This window comes from Cydia amplana, chromosome 13 (assembly GCF_948474715.1).
Source record: "Cydia amplana chromosome 13, ilCydAmpl1.1, whole genome shotgun sequence".
NCBI lineage: Eukaryota > Metazoa > Arthropoda > Insecta > Lepidoptera > Tortricidae > Cydia > Cydia amplana.
The window spans coordinates 11,957,841-11,972,727 of record NC_086081.1 but is presented as its reverse complement, the minus strand read 5'-3'; the positions used below and the strand labels follow the sequence as shown (position 1 = coordinate 11,972,727).

General features: G+C 39.2%; 1 protein-coding gene across 1 annotated transcript in view; it reads left to right on the top strand.

Annotated features, from left to right (window-relative positions):
- LOC134653604 (semaphorin-2A) overlaps window positions 1–11,808 on the top strand; it is a 151,685-nt gene extending 139,877 nt beyond the window's left edge. The window contains exons 11-16 of the mRNA XM_063509001.1: window positions 3,674–3,774; window positions 5,344–5,516; window positions 5,978–6,169; window positions 7,880–8,017; window positions 9,947–10,055; window positions 10,350–11,808. Of these exons, the coding sequence (XP_063365071.1) occupies window positions 3,674–3,774; window positions 5,344–5,516; window positions 5,978–6,169; window positions 7,880–8,017; window positions 9,947–10,055; window positions 10,350–10,406 (770 nt within the window). The 3' untranslated portion in view covers window positions 10,407–11,808. The remainder of the gene's footprint in view (window positions 1–3,673; window positions 3,775–5,343; window positions 5,517–5,977; window positions 6,170–7,879; window positions 8,018–9,946; window positions 10,056–10,349) is intronic.
- The last annotated feature ends 3,079 nt before the right edge of the window (window positions 11,809–14,887 follow it).

The following is a 14,887-nucleotide window of genomic DNA, read 5'->3' as shown; positions in this document are numbered from 1 at the left end:
AGCACGGATGTTGAAACCAAATTGCTAGCGTGTTCTACGTTTCTGAATTCGCCTGAAGGTGCGTATGATATGCAAACGTAGTGACAGCCCCTTCCGCTCGCACCCCACCCGGGACAAAATTTACCGCCACCTACTTGTCTGTGTCAATCAAAGCCTCCGTGTGATAGCTAATGGACTCCGGCACCTCGCTCGTCAAACATACCACTCGCAATGTAGTATGTCACTTAGTTTTGCAATAAATTATGGATTCTAATGGAACGCACGTCATTTATGATTAGTGTTTAGTTATTTAATCGATGTTCATGCTGATTAACATTTAACTATCTATAATTATCAATTCGTCTCTTTCGACTTAGCATTAATTCCTGATACATCTTTCACTATTAACCAAGTATCTACTTTTCCGAAGTTTCTCTTCGCTAATAATCAAATAGTGCTAGTCCCATCAGATTATAGATAAGCCACTTGAAAACAAAGCGAGAATCACGTCATTAAAGATAAGCGTCTCGCTGACAAAACCTTTTGCGCCAATAATACAAATAAAGGCAACTCGGCGCTCTTGTTAGGCGCGATCAGCATCGGTACGCATTACCATTCATATGGAACAACGGGCTTAATACAATTACTGGTGTATATAGCAGGGCAACTATAACTTAACAAACACAATAACAATGCGAGGCTTTGCCGCCGTTCCGTCTGAGGCCGGGCGCCGGGTACGCACACGTATAGCTACTATTGTGCGTAACCGGGTTAGGTAATTTCGGTACATGCCTGTAATCCAATTAGCTATTAAGATTCGTGGGCCGAATATTAATTCGCTCGTGATTCGGCCTCTTTGAAAGGAGACTGCGGATCGAACCGTGACCGTACAAATGTTACAATGAAAGCGATCCTTCGATACATTGTGTGGTCACGTGCCCGATGTCGATTGTGTTTCTTGGCGAACTTGTGTTATTTTCTTAAGAATCGCGACTGGAAACAATGGTCGGAGTCTTGAACGGACCATAAACATTTCTTTGAATAAACCTACATTTCTATTCCGGTTGTGATTGATGTGAATTCTTCATTGAGGCTCGTGACTATTACAGACCATTTAAAACGTGAAGCAATTGAAATGTTTATGTAAATACTTTTTTCATACGAGCAAAACAAGTGACCTAAGGTTGCTAACAATGGTTTCGTGACTATTGTTGGAACAACTAACGAGTCAATTTAATTGGCGCCTTTATTTTGACGTGCCCTTATAATTTACCCGGTAGTTAGGGAAGTGGAGAAATGAATACTATTCGGATTCGTGACTCGTCGCGTTTGTGCCGACCCTTACGCTAAAGGTCGTCAAACTACGCTGAAAGTTGATTAAACCGTCAAGGTGAAGTTTTAAATGGAGGTAGGGATACGGGACCTTAAATTCAGTACTTTGTTGAGTGACTCACTGTTCTGAATTATATTAACGTTGACGTTTTACGTGTTTCCATAGAAGCAAGTTTACCGCTCCTAATTTGTAGCGTTAAATTATTTGTTATTTGATGTAACATATGTAGAAGAAGGAAAAGAAGGGTTTATTTTAACAAAACCGTACTTACCGCGTACACGTTTTCTGACTTGTATTGTTACATTTTGATATCAAGACTGAGGAAATAATCCCCTTCAGTGATGCTGTGTTTATACACACATACATTTATATATCATTATAAATACATAATAGAAATGCCTGCCTACACCAATAAGTAAAAGCATAACATTAAGCACTAAATTATTGAATATTTCTCTCCAGACGAAAATATATAGGTCGAAGGGAACATTTTTTCATAAATATTCCCTTTCGACCTATTCTTACATAAAAGGAGGTATTTATTTAATCTGTTCCTAATGTAATGGAGCTTGACATTTTCTCTGAAAACGTACTAAGGTAACCACAATACATATACTTATGCTTTTCAGTCACAAGATCAAAGTAAGTCTATACCCAACCGTAACCTTACACGTCAAGAACGTTACCTACAAATGCTATGCTTGAATAATCAAAGAAACATCTAGGTAATAAGATTAGTAGTAGTACTAGTAGGTATTAGCTGGTAGTAGTCAGGTGCTAAGCTAATAGTATTGCTGACGTTTGACTAACACTTTGCAAGTAAAAGGTATACATATTAATTTTAAGTAGCATCTGGTAAAGTTTTTTGTCAATTTGTACTCGTAACGTAGTAAATGTAGTGTCAAGTTTATTATAAGTAAGTACATTACACAATTTGTCGAAAGATCCATGTTGCATCTTGCATCAATCTAAAACTAAAGATTTAATTTTAATATGAAACGTATTTAAGAAGCATCGTATTTGAATGACGGAATTTCTAGGTTAAAATCATTAAAATTATTATGTCAATTCAATGGGGACATTTCTACTTTCATAAAAGTGGCCATACCTATTATGGTCATGATCAGTATTAAATTATAGTAGTAAATGTGACTGTACATAATGAAGGGCATTAAACACGAGTGTGGGTTTAAGAAACGAACGAAGTGAGTTTCTTAAAAGGATCACACGAGTGTTTTAATGCCTAATTATGTACAGTTACATACACTACTTTATCTACCCACATATCATAAGCCTTCATGATGCATTCAGGAGCCGCATATTATGACCGGCATCGCGTTGTTCAGGGCCACTAACAACAATTATTAGTAAAATAAAACAGAAAACAAATGCGAAAATGAAGAAATTGATTTAGAACAATAATAATTATTTACCTACAGTTTGGATGGTGCAATTATTATAATTCACTTGCCCAGCTCGGAGAGAAGTATGTTCCTTTGTATTGTTTCCTTGACTTAGCTGGTAATAAGTCATTTATAACGTTAGTTGCTTTGTCACGGATATCAGGAGGCGTCGCCGAAATATCTATATCATCTTGATCGCTCATTTTATGGTTTAAATTCAACAAATTGAACAATTTTATGCAACAAAACAAATTATAACCTGTAATGGCAGTATTGAAAAGTTTTCTGGCAGCTGTCATAGTTTTTTTTTTTTTTTAATTCAGAGACAAACTAGAGTCGGCCCCAACTATCATATCGTTCGATATCTTACTTACGTGCGACATTTGTCAAATTTGTTTGAAAATTAACAATTCATTTCGAACTAAACGTCATCTCGACTGATATTAGAATAGAGGTCAAATCAAATTTCTTTGTTTTTCAAAGATGTTCGAAATTTGAATGCATAATATTATCGAAATCGATGTTATTATTTAGCAATAATAACATTGTTACAGATAAGAAATTGGTTCTAACAAAACAGTATATTTTTATGGTGGTCATAATGTGTGGTTCTTGGACGCATCATGGAGGGTTTATGATATTTGGGTAGATAAAATATAGTATAACGTTTATATAAAGCTAAATAAAACTATATAAAAAGAAAAACATATCTAACGTGTGTATATTCAAACATAGCTGAAGTCTAGACGTAAATAAATACATCATTAGTTTACAACAACACTACATAAAAAGGCCATTCCATATAAGTTTTTTTACCTATTCCACTCTCTATTCCGCTGTGTATTTTTCATGAAAATTCGTAACGAGACATAAACCGAGGTATTTACGGTACTTTCCTTTCTCTTTTTCTTATACCTAAGCTGGTAACTACACTAACACAATATTACCTTTGTTATAGATGAAGGGAAAATTCACAAGATAGTTCAATGGACCCGAAACGGCGATAGCCAATCTGCTCTGCTGGATATTTTCGACGTAACGCCTGGAGAACCCATTCAGGTAACTAATACTATAACAATATTTTAGCCTAGTATCTTTTGGGGATTTATGAGTAATATTATGCTGACCGGTATGTAATGGTGTATTGAGATAGTAATAGATAGTTTTGTAAGAGTAAGTACTATAATGGAAACATTTTGTTCGCTGTTTGGGTCTTATAGCTAGAGCGCGTAGCTCGGGAGTCTATTAAGTTTTATAGGACAGTAACGTAGCAGTAATCTAGTATTGATATTGGTAACATAACCCATTTCTCTTGGAGTAAGTAGTCGTTCTCGAGTCATGAATATAAACGCAAATAGATAGTTATAAGCATGGATTTGCGGTTTACGAGGTTATGTGATTTTGTAAATGTGGTTATGGATGAGCTCTCGTCCGGTTAATTGTTACATATTTACTAAAATCTAGTAGTAGGGGAGATGCGTGTATTGATCCCTCAAAGTGAAATGATCCCCCCTCTTATCTGAGCAACTACTGATGCCATCTATCTAAATATGCATTAAACGTCTTCCCCGTGACCCCGCCAGTTGCCTCTTAAAGTGTCATGGCGGTATGAGCACGTAGCGTGATTTTATTAGAAAATAATTAAAACATATACGTCTAATCTACGGTAGCCTATTTTCCGAATTCCATTACTTTTAGCATGTTTCATTTTATTTAAATGATGTTTCACTGTCGGATTTTAATGATGTTTATACTGAAGCAAGTTGAATTTGAAAGTTATATTTTTGTCGATATTTCAAGCATGTCGCGAATTTATGTGCGCAAAGCCACTTATTTACTTCCGAAAAAATGAGCTTAGGAAGAAATGCTGCGGGCTCTTAATGCGATTAAATTATGGATTGCCTTTTAAAATAGCAAGCAAAATCTGTGCCCCTGACGGCATTAAAAATAAGGCCAAAATAGAAAAAAAAATAGCACTCATCTTCTGAAAATAAAGAATCGCTGGAATCGACTGACTTAAATGATTAAGACGAAGAAATCTTGATATTACAAAGGAATCATCTGTGATTATTTTAACTCTACCCTAGGGATCGTTTTATACATACCTATGTATAAAATGATCCTTTACTAAACCTTTAGAAAACATAACATAATTATTTAAATATATAAAAAACACGAGAAATAAGTATGCAGTTACTTAGTTAAGTAAATGGACTATCCTTAAAGACCTAAATCTTGTGTTTTTGTCTCCAACTGTGAACACAGTAAAGTTTCTCCCTTAAGGGGATCATTATACCCACATCTCCCCTACCTACCTAAGTATTTTATATATGACGTATAAATATGTACATACAAAACTACCTCATTCTTACATTTTAATATACCTCGAGACTGCTTACTTTCTTCAAGACGTTTAGCTTAGTGTTTAGCGCCCGGTACCTACTGAACCTGCCCAAACGTTTTGAGGAAATCGGGGAGTTATACCAAATTTTATTTACACTGACGATAAGATTTCAACATTTTTACAGATACTTATAACCTTCTGGTTTACTTAGCTATTTTTCCTTAAGGATTCAATAGTAGGTATATTATTAGTCTCAGTAATTTAACAAAATGTACTTGTTCTAGGCAATGGGCATATCCCGCGTGCACGGCTCGCTGTACGCTGCTTCGGACCGGCGCGTTCTGCAGCTGCGGTTGGCTCTGTGCGCGCGCCGCTACGACGCGTGCGTGCGCTGCGCGCGCGACCCTTACTGCGGCTGGGACCGCGAGGCTGCCGTGTGCAGGGAATACGCACCTGGGTACGTACAGGTCACTTACGCTAGGCACGTACTCCGCAGTCTATGTCAAGATTACAAGTTACATGCATGTCTTCTCTTCTTCTTCTTCTTTTTAGCCCTTTTCAATCTTTAAGATGTAGGCCTCCTTAAATTTTTGCCATTCTGTTCTATTTTGTGCTCTTTGTACCCATTTTGATCCAGCCGTTCTTTTGATGTCGTCATACCGACGCATTTTTGGTTTTCCTGCTAGGCGTGACTCTCCCCACGGTCTCCACTCTACCAGCCTCTTACACCACGAGCCGTCGAGCCGAGATGTCTTCAGGTCGGCCCTAATATCTCTTTGCAAAAATATCTTCACTAGGGTCACTACCTAGGGTCACAAGGGGGATCCCTAATGAAATAATAGACCCACGTCCAGCAAAACATTAATATCATACTTCCTTCCCTTGTTGTAATACCATTATTTTTAATTGTTTACACAGATTGATTCAAGACGTGGCCAATGAAACGGCGGACATTTGCGACTCCTCCATAGCCCGCAAGAGCGTGTCGGCGACTTGGGGCCAGAGCCTGCACCTCGGCAGCTTCATCAAGATGCCCGAGGTCCTGCAACCGCGAGCCATCACCTGGTACCACTACTCCAGGGAGAAGGGGCGGCATCCAATCACGTTCAAGTGAGTTTGAGTGAAGCGCTCAGTCGGACCATTTGGTCGGGGATACGACTGGTTAACTTGATGAAGAAAATAGGCTAGGCGGGTTCTCTACTCGTAGGCGCTTTTCGCTACTTATGGGTTTTCCCGTGTTATCAGCTACAAACGTAGCGCATAGCTCGTGCTGGCAGTGAATGCGTTAAAATACTCGTATATCTTACATAGAAACTGGATTATTATTAACGTTCAAATATACATAGGTATATAACAGTATAATATATATTAATAGTTTTTTAAAACAAGTTTCATAAAATAGCCATTACAGTGAAAATTCAAAGCAGCAGGTAAACAAAATATTCATGTTTATTTTATGTGTTTGAACAATAAACCCCAAAATACGACGTAACAGTACAGTTTACGTATCAAAATTTCCACGTCACCGACGCACCGTCAAAACAAATCGTTAAATAAACTGTACTTTAATTAAATGCAACCCTAATTCTCCGCTATCTTCCGTTTGCTTACGAACAGAAAATTATTCAGAAAACACTTGAACTGAACACGCGTCTAACAACATTAATTAAAGTGTTTCCAAATCTGCTGCTATCGCACTTCCGCCGCCGTAATTACGATGCAAAGGGAACGCTGTGGCTCGTGCAATTGATATTGGGGCTATTATATTGAATGGACTCAGAAATCGGTGGTTTGCTCGGTTTGATTTACTGATGAAAATAATGACCATCGGTCATTACTGAGTTCATTTAGTTTATTTGCGTAACGGGTATTGAAGCATCATCATTAAGGTAGGATGCGCAAAAAATACCCGAATAAATTCGAAGCGCTTCGTTGGACTTTATTTGCTTATCTTGTTGTAGTAGGAGTAAACGGGTTTTGGTGTGTAGCCTACATGATTACATCTCTTCCCTAATCTGGGCTGTCTTGGTTTTTTTTACTCAATCGCTATAAGTACAAAATAAACGTGTGGGTAGGTAAATTATTTATTCACTTTAACATTTAAAGCGTGTCGACCCTTTAAATGTCATGGGCCTTATGGGTATTTCGGCATTCCTATCCAAAACCTTTTTCAACCACACGTTAAAGGAAAATTTATACCGATAGTCCACGAGGGTATTATATGCTAATTAGACACGTGTAGAGTAAATATGAAGGCCTGGTTACACATTGATTAGTGTTAATGTGGGTTGATATATTTGCTACTTGCGTTTACTGGCAAATGTATGAAGTTGTATTAAACACTGATCAATGTGATTTAGATTTTTTTTTAATAATATTATATTACAATATTAATTATTCTACACTAATCTAAACGAATTTATATTATGATCGTCAAGTAGGAAAATAATTATTGATTATATACAAATGTCAAGTATTATACAATTTTAAAACCATTATTATCAATTTATTAATGAACTAAATTTAACAATGTCAAATAATACATATAAAAAAACATATAATAATAATATTGGGTCGTCGCCTATTTGAAAGGAGCCTTATTGACCCCCGCTCCGGGTTTTTCCTGATGCCAAGGCTGTCGATCGCAATCGAACGCGGCAACGCAGCGAGCGTGAGGAGCACCTTTGCGTCGGGGGCACCCCGGAACGGGTTTTAGTAGGTATATAGTTATTTTTTATATATTTAGTTTGTATTTATATTTAAGTTTCTATAATAAAAAAATGTGTAAACAGTAATTGAATCCAAGCGTCGTGTTTCTAGCAAACCGGAGAAGTACATCGAGACCTCTGAGCACGGGCTGCTGATCATCTCCGTGATTGAGAGCGACGCTGGACGCTACGACTGCTGGCTCGGCGGCTCGCTGCTCTGCTCCTACAACATCACCGTCGATATCCACAGGTAACAAACCGGAGGAGTACATCGAGACCTCTGAGCACGGGCTGCTGATCATCTCCGTGAGTGAGAGCGACGCTGCCGCTGGACGCTACGACTGCTGGCTCGGCGGCCCGCTGCTCTGCTCCTACAACATCACCGTCGATATCCACAGGTAACAAACCGGAGAAGTACATCGAGACCTCTGAGCACGGGCTGCTGATCATCTCCGTGAGTGAGAGCGACGCTGGACGCTACGACTGCTGGCTCGGCGGCCCGCTGCTCTGCTCCTACAACATCACCGTCGATATCCACAGGTAACAAACCGGAGGAGTACATCGAGACCTCTGAGCACGGGCTGCTGATCATCTCCGTGAGTGAGAGCGACGCTGGACGCTACGACTGCTGGCTCGGCGGCTCGCTGCTCTGCTCCTACAACATCACCGTCGATATCCACAGGTAACAAACCGGAGAAGTACATCGAGACCTCTGAGCACGGGCTGCTGATCATCTCCGTGAGTGAGAGCGACGCTGGACGCTACGACTGCTGGCTCGGCGGCCCGCTGCTCTGCTCCTACAACATCACCGTCGATATCCACAGGTAACAAACCGGAGGAGTACATCGAGACCTCTGAGCACGGGCTGCTGATCATCTCCGTGAGTGAGAGCGACGCTGGACGTTACGACTGCTGGCTCGGCGGCTCGCTGCTCTGCTCCTACAACATCACCGTCGATATCCACAGGTAACAAACCGGAGAAGTACATCGAGACCTCTGAGCACGGGCTGCTGATCATCTCCGTGAGTGAGAGCGACGCTGGACGCTACGACTGCTGGCTCGGCGGCTCGCTGCTCTGCTCCTACAACATCACCGTCGATATCCACAGGTAACAAACCGGAGGAGTACATCGAGACCTCTGAGCACGGGCTGCTGATCATCTCCGTGAGTGAGAGCGACGCTGGACGCTACGACTGCTGGCTCGGCGGCTCGCTGCTCTGCTCCTACAACATCACCGTCGATATCCACAGGTAACAAACCGGAGAAGTACATCGAGACCTCTGAGCACGGGCTGCTGATCATCTCCGTGAGTGAGAGCGACGCTGGACGCTACGACTGCTGGCTCGGCGGCTCGCTGCTCTGCTCCTACAACATCACCGTCGATATCCACAGGTAACAAACAACCTCATATAAATTACTAGCGACCCGCCCCGGCTTCGCACGGGTTAACAAATTATACATAAACCTTGCTCTTGAATCACTCTATCAATGAAAAAAAAACCGCATCAATATCCGTTCCGTAGTTTTAAAGATCTAAGCATACATACAGACAGACAGACAGTCAGCGGGAAGCGACTTTGTTTTATACTATGTAGTGATGATATTTTGACGACCGCTCTGGCCTAGTGGGTGGCCTCTGACGGCTCTGACCCTGCCTATAAGGCCGATGGTCCTGGGTTCAAATTCTGGTACGGGCATTTATTTGTGTGATGAGCGCGAATATTTGTTTCTGAGTCATGGGTGTTGTATATGTATTTAAGTAGGTATTTATAATTATTTATATATTATATGTATATATCGTTGTTTAAGTAGGCACCCACAACACAAGCCTTATTGAGCTTAGTTACTTTGTGTAATAGTGCCGTGTAATATTTATTTATTATTTATATACCATACCAGATATACAGAAAGTTAAATCTCAGTATTATTATCAGCCAATGTAATAAAAGTGGTATTGTTGGTACATTTTGACATTTTATTTTCAGACACACTTAACGTACAAGAAAACTTACAAATCGATCAATTTGTCCTAGGGGTTGTACCCAAGTCAAACAGAAACGTAAGAAGGAGTGCAAATATTGCATGAACAAACAACCTAGCATTGACGATTTGACTTTTAATAAAAAGTTTGTCGACATCAAGAGTCAATATGAGTCTGTAAAATGTGTCTTTTTTTCAGATGCTCTCCTCCGGAGAAGAGTAACGAGTATCAAAAGATATATTCTAATTGGTGCCATGAATTTGAGAAGTATAAATCTGCCATGAAGACTTGGGAGAGGAAACAAGAGGTGAGATAAAAAATAGATTACAAAGTTTAGCCAATATGTTTAGGGCCACCCCACATCTAGCATCTTTCGAGCGTCGGCGTCGGTCAGCGCTATGGAAAATGACGTCGCTGCGCAGTTGCGTCGACGTTGCGTCGAGCAGGGCCATAGAGTTGTAGACGCCGACGCTCGAAAGACGCTAGATGTGGGGTGGCCCTTAGAAACACATTTTTATTATAATCTGTTCCGCTCTGTGACTCAGCAAGAGTTATACAGAACATAACCGGTATGAACTAAAAGTTACTTTTGTTTTTCCAGCAATGCGCGAGACTGAACGACTCGAATCAGAACACACACCCGAATGAGATCGTGTGATAGCTTCTAAATATCGCCTATCTCATGTTTCAATCCGTGAACTACTACGCGGGTGCCATCCCGGTGCCCTACGTCTCCGCTGGCCTCAGCCACTTCATCCTGTCGTGAGTGCCATGCCATATGCCACTATGCCAGTACTGCGCTGGTGCCAGTAGTGACCACTATAGTGACCCAAACAAGTGACTCCCTCTAGCTTTTGTAAAGACATATTGAAATTAACGTTAAGGACAGTGCCCGCTCCCGAACCGGGAACATGAGAAGGTGATTAGACACTCGAAATTTATATGGACATTTATCATTATTAAATTAAATCGAACGGTAAATACGCGCGTCGCGCTATGCTTGTTGGAAATGGATTGTAAAAAGATTTAGAGATCAATATTCTCATTATTATAAGTATGCTTTGTTCGTTGGATAAGAGAATAGGAAAATTGTTACATTACGAAAATGGAATTAATTTGTATAATTGCCTCGTATTATGCAATTATATTTATTGACTGCTGCCGTTCATTGACGTAGTGAATATTGAGAGTATTTATTATTATTTCTGTCCCTAGATCCTTGTACCTAGTTTATTCAAAGCTTATTTAATACTAGATTATTTGAAGTGCTGACGTGTATGGTCTGGCTCTGTTTATTTTGCGGGTTTATGGCAAACTATGCATTGCAATTTCCACGCGAAGCAAAGTTTAATTGGCAGCTATAAAAAACGAGTAAAATACGAGCTTGTAAATTGTATCATCGATCGATGCTTAGAACGGCTTGTTACAAGCCGCCCGTAACCGTAAATAAAAAATGTCACTGACAGACGCCAATGCAACACAAACAGCTATTTGCTCTATTTTATTCTATTCTGTTTTAACCAACCTGCATCAAACATATTGAAAAGCATGGCCGTAACGCCTGTGTATAGTGTGGTATCGAAATAATGTAGTCCAGTCGTCTATGCAACGGCTGCTATTTTAAAAATCTATATTTGTGCCGACTGGAGTTTACAAAAACTAGATTTATCAGCCGAAACGCGATTTAACAGCACTAGCAGTGTTGCATACTCGATGGACGGTGCCCATTGAATTGCAGTGTAATCGAAATGAGTACAGGTGCAGTATTACGCTGCCAATTTAAAAAGGTCATTAACATTGCGGTTCGAACATAAGGTTCGTCCTTTTTAAATGGCAGGGTAACCGCACGGGACCGACGCGCTCTAGCTTCAAATCTCTGAGGGTTGTGGGAGGGTTCGCCTCATTATTTTTCCCCTATTTTGTGTAAATAGTTACCTAATTTGGTTCTGTATTAATATAAGTGTACGTACGTATAGTATGCACGTCCCTAAATGTAATGAGTATAATTTAAGCCTGTGATATATAAGAAACATGTTTAGAAAGTAATTTTAAATGGTCGGGCAGTGGAGTAAATCACTGTTGACGTATAATTTTCTCATCGTCATAAATAAGTTTCAGGGTAATTGTTTTACTAATATTACGTTTTGATGTAACTGTTCTACGTATTTGTACCTATTTCATTTATAATATCAAAATTGTTTAAATACAGGTTAGCCAACTTAAAGTAACAATATTAGTGTAATTTATTCCACAGTATAGCTTAAACATTATATCGAACTCTAGCAGCAATAATTCAGATACTAAATGTCAACAAAGTTTTTTCTGATATTTATGGATCAAAGATTAATATTAGAGATAATTTAATATGACGTAGACGGTGTTTTAAGAATTTATCTCTGCATATTTTTGTACAAAACTCGATCCTAATGTCAGTGACGAGTGGGGTAAATGTTGAACGTTGGATAGAATGAAAGAGCAATATGTGAAAGAACAGATAGGCAGCGTCTGGAGTTATTTCACTTATTTGGTGGCAGTTTGTGACTAACGACTAAAATCAGTATCAATAATGGTCACTTTTCTAAATATTGGTAATGTTGCCGAAAAACTAATATTTTACTTAAGCGCAAAATCTTTGCAATGTCACGAGTTGTCAATAAATAAGGTTGAATACGGTACAAGTCAAAGTCATCGCAATACTCGTGCCCACTCCGGTATGGCCCCGCCCACACGCCAGCTATCCTCACTAGTACTGGGACTTTAGTCACCATATCAAACATTTACTGTACCTACCTAAGAGCTTGTATATATTTAACGATCATCTTATCATTGTTTTACATAGGTAGCGGTGGATTACAAATTTACAAACGAATTGCATTTTATAAAATTATATCATACATATTTTTTCTAGAGATATATTGATGGAATGTCATTATTAAGGTTTTTTCAGCTGCCACAATGCCATAGCAAGTAGCATACTACATACATAGTACCACTGCCATTCGCTTCTAGTTTTACATGACTCTCATTCCCATTCCTGTCGAGATCTTTGCGTTGACATGACATGAAATAGTAGCTAGAAAAGAGTAAGTAGCCGTAGTAGAAACAAATTCTAAATAGTAGACATAGGTAGATATGTTGAATAGCGAACTCGTGTTGATTTTGCATTTATCTTAGGGCGTGCTGTTACAACCACGTTTGATGGAACAAATAAACGATTTTTTATTAATTGTGGTTAAATTGCGTTTATAATCACGGCAGAGTAAGCGTTAATTGTCAGTATTGCAAGATCCAAATAAACAACACAATTGTTTTGTCCAGTTTTTAAACAAGTCCGATAAAGTAGACATTTCAGCTGTTTAAATTGTTGAAACAGTCCGCTCTTGACAATTTTTAACCAAGTGTATTATGTTATAATTCATAATTTATGATGCGACACTGTTTGCCAAGAAGCTTAAAAATCGAATAGCTTTAGATTTTTAAGCTTCTCAAAGCGGAAATCAGTAACCGTTGTAGACTTAGATTCATTAGGTGCTTCGACATTGAAGGATTAGTTTTGCAAATACTTTATGATATATTTCGGACTTTTCTCATATCATGTACATACTCGAAATCGAAATAGATATAAAGAATCTTAAAAATATCTGAGCTTCGTCGTTTATTATATTAGCTAAGATTCGGTACTTAAGTATTTTAGTGGTTACTCAAACTACGACGCCCATGCGGGATGTCTTGCGCAATAATTATAACTAATTACTATTATCTGTACTATTCGAGTAGGTAGCTCTGTAAATTTCACATGTTAGGTACTGTATTAAGTTAAAATTCAAATGTAGCGTTAAGATTTTATATAATAAATCTATGAAATGTATCTCTCACGTTTGAAGTTTTATTTGCCGACTTGATTGATGTTGTGTGCCGACAGGAGTGTGTAAACTGTAAACGTCACCGGCTATCATAATAAAAGCTAAGAGAAATTGTTTAAAATAGTGTCAATTCATCACGTGACATACGGGGGTGACGTTTGGGTCATAACAGGAGGGGCGGCCCCTCGCCGCGGCTCGCTGCCGCTCGTCGCCCGGCGACGGTCGGAGGGCCCGTAAAAAGTAAGGGCGCATAATTATATATTACCACTAAACTAATTTCACGATACATTGCCAACAAAATCTGTGCTTGGCACTGCCTCGCCTGCCGAAATGTGATTTTTCATAACGAATCTGTTGATTACTAGTGTTGTGTGTTATTTCCTTTCCAACGAATTGCTAATCACACCCTTCGCTCGACGTTCGAAATTGCTTTCGATATTGATGAATAACTGATGAAGGAAATGAAGTTGGTGTGACCTTAAACTTATTTTGAGGTTCACTTGCGTGCCCGTAATTATAGCCGTCGGTTCCTTAAAACAAAGTGACGTCAACACGTCGCTTGTTGGGAAATGAGTTATGGAAAAATAATATAGTTCATTTTGGATAATTATACCAATGAAATACATACAGGCTACTGTGAGGTAAGTATAATACTTAAGAATTATCCAGTTCTGTACAATTTACTTTCACTATCAGCCGGGCTAGCACATGATTGGCGCGACAGTATCTCGCGGCGAGATAGACTACCTATCCCTCTCTTATGAACATAGTTAGAAAAAAAGACGGGTAGTCTATCTCGCCGCGAGATACTGTCGAGCCAATCATGTGCTAGGGGTGCAGGTACCTATTGAATCAAAGTAGTTACTACTTTCACTATCAGAAAGTGTCACATTGCTCTTATTGACGCGACAATGCGACAACTACAGTGACAGCTATCTTTTACTTTTAGTATTTGAGCTTTTTCCAAAAAAATATTGAAAACCTGATTCTCACAGATCCTGATCTTTTTGGGTTCTTCCAACTCTGAATCACTAGCATATTCAATCCTGATGCTATTAAAAGTCCCAATAATTTGTATGGAAATTTCAGTTTCCATGCAAATTATTGGGATACGTAGAATAGAGAATACAGACGATTCTGGCGACCTAGCCAAGGTGACAATCGCATTGTGTCCCTCTAACACTCTTCCATATTAGTGGGACAATGACAGTTGCGTTTCGTTCGCTACGGAGCGTTAGCGATTGGCATGTTGTCTACGGCGCCTGAGTATAATGCG